Source organism: Zingiber officinale, chromosome 3B, assembly GCF_018446385.1.
Source record: "Zingiber officinale cultivar Zhangliang chromosome 3B, Zo_v1.1, whole genome shotgun sequence".
Lineage (NCBI taxonomy): Eukaryota > Viridiplantae > Streptophyta > Magnoliopsida > Zingiberales > Zingiberaceae > Zingiber > Zingiber officinale.
Window position 1 is genome coordinate 133209721 of NC_055991.1, and position 6958 is coordinate 133216678.

A 6958-nucleotide genomic window follows, 5' to 3' on the forward strand; every position below is an offset into this window, starting at 1 on the left:
CTAGCTCGTGAGCTTTTCGAGCCGACTCAAAAAATATTCGATTCGTATTCGAATTTATTGAATTCGAGCCAAACTCGAACATATTCAAATTTTTTTTCGAGCCAAACTCGAACCCAAATTATATTGTTCGATAGTTCGCGAGCCACTCGCGAGCCTTAATATTTTATTAATATAAGTTAAATATATATTAAATAAATAAATTTTGAGCCTTTTGAGTACCTATTTTCAAGCAATAATTTAAATAGTTCGCGAACATGTTCAAATCTTTTGAGCTGAACTCGAACTCGAGCCCTAACTCGAATCGAACTCGAACATAAAATTTTAAATTTTTCGAGCTTCGAATCGAGCTCAAACTCGAATATACCTATTTTGAGCCGAATTTGAGCCTTAAATTTTTCAGCATATTCGACTCGATTCCATTCATTTAAACCCCTATCCTAAACTGAGACCTTGACTAGTTTCTGGTCCTAGGAGGACAAGAACTAGTTACTACTCTTTATTATTAATTATTATTATCCTACTATTTGTTTTGTAGGTTATTTGGACTAACGTTATTTTGCAGGACAAAAGGAGCATATTTGTCTTCGGATGAACAGTGTCTGAAGGCGCCTTCAAGCAGTGAAGGCGCTTCGTACTGTACATATAGATTCACTATTTGAGTGTATATTATATGTTTGATTGTTTTAAACTCATTTATTGAATGTCTGCAATATAATTCATAGCATGAGAGAATTTGTGATTGGATCACAACTAGTGATTATCTCCAAGTACAATTATGAATATATTGGAATTTTCCTAGTCTTCGAATTGATGTATTCGAACACCATCAATTTTGTAAGACTAGCACATGTTATACTCCTTGGTTCGGCCAAGCAGTTGTTTTCTCACTAGATGGAGATATTGGGATATCGAGAGTTAAACATGGATGTTGGTTATGGTAACTAGTTCATTGGAGTGACTCACTGTAAAACTTCATATGGTTCTCTACATATATATAGATATGTCTGTGAAGTTCTTACTACAGCACGAGTGCAAGTTTCCTTCGATTTGAGGTATACAAGTCATCTTGGTTATGGAGACTTATACTTTAACATCTAAGCAAGCATCTCATTGATGTGCGGACCCGGGATGATTGAGTATAAGTTAAAGTATTTGAAAGTGCTTGGATAGCCGATAGAGGATTCACTGCTCCTTGCGAGGAGGCGTATACCCTTGGCCACTCGTTAAAATTATTACTCAAAAGTCTTTGGCCAAAGCATCACATGTTAAGAGTGAGAGACTCTTGTACACATATACGAGTAATTTCAATCCATAGAACGAGGAAGTCTTACTTGGGCTAGGTGTGACGTAGTCAGCCTAGTGGGGACAAGATACATAGACCATGTCCTAAACCAAGTGGATATAAGACGAGTGAAATGAACGAGGCACAACTCACTGTAACTGCTGAAGAGTTTAGAATTAATTCTAAGATCAACTATGATTTTCTGACTAATTGGGGATCATGATATACTACTAGGTGTCACTCATGATCGTTCTATAATTAAGTAGTTAATTATGGATAGCCAAGATAAACCGGGAACCTATTGGGCCACATGTACTAACGAGTCTCTAAAAGACGTAAAACAAGTTAAAGAATAGGATTCTTAGATCAAAAGATAAATGTTTGGTTGGGCCATACCTAGACAAATATGAAAATATTTGTCACAATGGAAGCGTGGATGGGTCACATCTCTTATGAAAGAGTTGGACCATATTTGGTTAATCATGAATTAGTCATGAACCAACTTGATTTAGTTGTGAACCAAACTAAGAGGTTAATGAGCAAATTTTTGGTTCAGGGATAATGGGTTGGATTTTAGCTTTCTAATCCAACTTATTAATGAGGATTATATATTGATATAGTTGAGAAGATTATACACATAAGATCATTAATTGGCTTGTAAGATTTTTAGAAAACCTTAACCCAATTTCTCTTCTCCTCTCACTCTCCCTCTTCCCTCTCTCTTTCCCGCCGCCAACAAGTGGGGCTCCCTCTTGTTGTCGTGACCACCACAAGGGAGAAAACTCTCCCTGTGTGCTTTTGTTCCTTTTTATCTTCCTCTTGATCCCTCTTCTTCACTCGTGGTTAGTAACTTCCGAAGGAAAGACTTATACTCAAGAAGTTGTATTGAGGAGCTCGACGTGGATATGAATAGAGGCGAGGTTCGACAACGTTGCTACGGTTGATGCCCTTCTTGATATAGGTCATCTGTAAGGTACACCTAGCGTAAATTTACTTTCCATGAAAATTTAATTATGTGATCATGTTTGACATGTTGTATCCTTGTATGTGTGTGGTATGTGTAATGTAATAATTTAAGAATTATTATTGTTTTATTTTCTGTTGTGCATGTTTACTAAACGTGTTTTAACACACACCGTATTAGACATATCCCAACAGGAAAGACCTTTGTGGATCAAAAGGTAAGTCAAGGACGTCAAATGGTATGTGAGGTAAGTCACTGGCAGAAAGTGATTCAGTGAGGATGAGTCCCGATGGGACTGTAGGCGCTAATCCAATTTAGGTAAATTTTGAAAACCTAAACTGAGACCATGACTAGATCCTGGTTTTAAAAAGATAGAATCTAATTAATAATGCTATTTCTAATTTGTGTAACTCTATTTTTCAAGTTAGATATTTTTTTTGTTAGACTAGCAAGCTTTGCATAAGCTAAGATGCACAAGATAAGCTCGGGTGAACAGTGCTCGAGGCGCTTCCTATGCTGTTGGAGGCACCTCGGCTATCTTGGCTGAAGACCCAAGCAGAAAGGAATAAAGGCGCCTCCCATGTGGTTGGAGGCACCCTGGAGCATGGGTCGGAGGTGCTTGGGAGCGCTTAGAAGGCGTCCTCACACGGATAAAGACCGCAAGTTGTGGGGCTTATCGAGTTCGAAGATCAAGGGATAACTTTTGCACTTGGAGGTGCCTTAGATGAGATTGGAAGCCCCCTCAATGCTCAATAAAAGCAATGTTCAACCAACAACAAGTGTCAACTCATTTTCTAAAGCTTTAACGATCCTTCTGCTGCTCCGACCATGCTGCGACATCCGACCACTGTAAGCCGACCATCACTAACACACGAGCACTCTCATCTCTACATCTTTTATGTTAGTAATTTTAATTAAAGTCATTTACTTTATTGTCTAAAAGGAAAGTGTAGACTGTTACACTTTCACATTTTACATACTTGTATTCGATTCTCTATTTCAAAAATTTCAAAAGAGGTTTATAATGGATTGTCCATCGATACGACCTGAGGGATTATGAATCTTAAAATAGGAGTCATAGAAGGCTCCAAACTAAGTAAACCACTCATGTTCGGGTTTGCTTCTTTCTTTTTATTTATCTTTTCTATTGCGTACTATTTTCGAAAAAGAAAGTTTTTAAAACATGTGATTCACCCTCCCCCCTCACGTGTGCATCGATCCTACAAGGATAACCTAGCAGATCTATTAACCAAAGGTTAAATAGAGAATTAGTTGCAAGTTTATCGTGAGGGATGAGTTTGATGCCTATGAGAAATGTTGGTGCAAAGGAAACCCAACATATGCAGACTAGAGATTCCAAGAACTAGGTTTAAAGGGACAACCTAACTGCATCGACAAAGTTGATTATCGTGGGGGGAACAACCCAATAGTTCAATGAAGGATGAAGGTTAAGCACACGACTTTTAATAATCTAGTAGAGTAAGTGGAATATTTTAAGAGATCGCTTATGTGAGAATGAAGTGGGATCGCTTTGAAGAGAATTGGAGACACAATTCTTAGAGCTTCTCACAGAATCATGCGTGTTTATAGCCAAGAACGAACACACTCATGAGAATTGAGTTGTATCAAGGTGAGTCCTGAGTGAGATATGTCAATGCTTACACAAACGACAGAACAGTTCAAGGATATTGTGTTTACTGTCAACCAATAAACAAATAGATCTTTACAAGAAAAGGTTCAAAAGGTAAAACCTACATGTTCTATACTGGACTCAGTTGAATACTATCACATACCCTATTTTTCATTCATGTGAGGGATTGTTGGAAATGTGAATGAAATAAAGAGGTGGACAATACATGGATTTATAGTCCCACATTAGGAGTCTCTTAGCTTTATTGTTGGTTTAGATTATAGTACATACATTGATGCTGTAAATATATGAATGGGGAGAGACTCTCTCTCACGCATGGGTGTGCAAGGGGTGCAAATCTAGGGCATGAATTTGCATTGAATCAAGTTGACTTGTGTGTAAGCACGACCTGTATGCATCGAATGTTGGACTAGTTAAGGTAAATTTTGCCCAAGTGAATGAACTAACGTTTTTTCACTTGAATCTCTTTTTGCTACCTTCTCAATAGTATAACGGAAACATTAAACCCACTGTAACATCTCAACAATAATGGCTGATAATAAATCTATTAATGGTGATTTTGTAATGTCTCAACAATAACCGTTGACATTAAATTTATTAATGGTGATTCCATAACATCTCGGCAATAATGACTGACATTAAACGAACTCAGCATTGAATGGTCATAACCTTGCCATTCATTGCAGCCAAGGGTGAGCCCTCCTATATAAGGAGGTTATATCTTAAGCAAACAAAGAAGCAATAGTAAAAGAATTCTTCCACTTTCGTTCTTCGATTCTTTCCTCTTAGTCGTGTATTCGCTTAGCTGAACTACTCCTGATAGCACTCGGGTGCATTCTCAATTCGCCATGAACAACTAGTGCTTGGTTGTATATGTGGTTCTGCCATTGTATCCCGGGAAACAGACGACCCAAGAGAACCTCGAAACACAGCCAGAGGTGGGACGAATTTGTTTTAAGGAAGCTACTTGAAAGCATACCTCGACATCTTCCGATCAGCAACTCCATCTTCTGACTCGGGGACTCGGCTTCCCGACTCCTCTCGGCATCTCCCAACTCAGTGACTCGGCTTCCCAACTCCGCTCGGTATCTCCCGACTCAACGTCCACTTAAGAGTCTGCATTCGACAACCTACAATCGAGAGTCTCCACTCTGCACTCAGACTAGGTAGTAGACAACAATTTTCCAAACAACCTAATAGCTCAGCCTGAATTTCAAGGCCACCAACATGAGATTATCTTCTCAGTTCATCTCGACAGATAAGTTGGAATTGATTTTATATAATTTTAATCCAGTTAAACTTCTCTTCTATTACCGATTAGAGATTGTCCAACAAATAGATTAAGGGTTACCTAAGTTATTCCCGTCTTCATCACAAAAGTGATTAAAAAAAAATGTCACCCTCACGGTGGTAAAAGGTGATCTACACTCGCCCTTAGCGCTCCCGTCAATTCATCTTAAGGTCAACACGGAAGAGGTAAATTACGGATGACTACTAGCTTTTGAAAAACGTCACCCTCACGATAAGAAATGAAATGGTTTATTATTTTACTTTTTGACAGAGAAAAAATAAAGGCAGACAATAAACTCAACATCTCTCGCGCCCAACAATACCTCTGTGGTTCACATTCACTTGTCTATGTCTCAGTTTTCCATTCCTTTCTTACATGTATAATCCTCCACATCGATTTCTATTTGATGATTATTAAGATTTAGCTTTCTAATTGTTTCCTTTGAAGGGTTCTTCTTGTGAGGTCAACTTAGTGGCTGAAAGTGGCTTGTTTGCTTCCCTGTTTCACTTAGTAGATGGAATTATGTCGAAGGAACAGGTCTTTCAACAAAGATGTTTTTTTCCCCTTTCCTATGTAACAATAATCCAATCAGGATCTGTTATATACAAATGGAAGCTAATGGCTTATCCACTTGTTCTCTCTTTAATATATTTGCTGCTTCCATGGACTGATTCAACACCTTGTGCAGTCCAAATGAACACGCTTCGTGATCTCAAAATGTTCTATAAATACTCGAACTCCTCCAATCCAATTTATTCCATCAAGCAGCATTTGGTTCAAACGAAGAGCATGGAGATGGCAAGTCGTATCATCTTCCTCGCCCTCGTCGCCTTAGCTTCCACCAGTCCTGCCATGGCTTCTGATCCCAACCAGCTCCAAGATTTCTGTGTCGCCGATGAGAACTCAGCAGGTCATCATTGCGTTTGTTGAATTCAAACCCTTAATTCCTTGTTGTGCCACTGATGTATCTCTACCCTTGCAGCTTTGGTCAATGGCCTGGCCTGTAAGGACGCACAGATGGTCACCGTCGACGACTTCTTCTTCAGTTGCCTCGACAAGCCTGGTAACACTTCGAATGCCGTCGGCTCCAAGGTGACCCCTGTCAGTGTGGCTCAGATTCCTGGGCTGAACACACTGGGCATCTCCTTGGTTCGCATCGACTACGCTCCCTTTGGCCTTAACCCACCACACACCCACCCGCGCGCCACCGAGGTCCTCGTCGTGCTGAAAGGCGCCCTTCTCGTTGGCTTTGTGACCTCCAACCCTGAGAACAACCACCACACCAAGGTTCTTAACAAGGGCGACGTGTTTGTGTTCCCTCAAGGTCTGATCCACTACCAATACAACAACTGGACCGCCAACTCTGTAGCCATTGCCGGCCTCAGCAGCCAGAACCCTGGCGTTATCACTGTCGGCAATGCTATCTTTGGATCGACGCCGCCCATCTCCGACGATGTGCTCGCGAAGGCCTTCCATGTGAGCAAGGAGACAGTCGACGCAATCCGGGCCAAGTTCTGAGAAACGCATCGAAGAGTTTGTCCATTGTTTCTCTTAGTTTGATTCAGAAACGATGTACTGTTGTGTGGGTTTGGGCGTATGGAAACAGAGCAAGAAAAAAATTCCTTGCGTCTAAAAAAAATTCAACAATTCACCATTCATTGCAATGGAAGACAAACAAAGTACAACGCTTTAATTTACTCATCTAGATTTAAAGACGAACATAGACATGGTCTGTCGGAAGTGTTCGGCGTTGCATGGGATCCTGATCAC

General features: G+C 40.0%; 1 protein-coding gene across 1 annotated transcript; it reads left to right on the top strand.

The window, feature by feature from the left end:
- The first annotated feature begins 5665 nt into the window (after positions 1-5665).
- LOC121968651 (putative germin-like protein 2-1) lies at positions 5666-6725 on the top strand. The gene is made up of 2 exons (XM_042518957.1): positions 5666-6098; positions 6171-6725. Exons 1-2 carry the CDS (start codon positions 5711-5713, stop codon positions 6704-6706), a joined length of 924 nt encoding a protein of 307 aa, XP_042374891.1. The 5' UTR covers positions 5666-5710; the 3' UTR covers positions 6707-6725.
- Positions 6726-6958: the final 233 nt, after the last annotated feature.

Coding starts and splice junctions, on each gene's coding strand:
- LOC121968651 (XM_042518957.1), top strand. CDS start 5,711: ATGTCGAAGGAACAGGTCTTTCAACAAAGATGTTTTTTTCCCCTTTCC. Junction 6,099..6,170: donor CGCCGATGAGAACTCAGCAG/GTCATCATTGCG, acceptor CTACCCTTGCAG/CTTTGGTCAATGGCCTGGCC.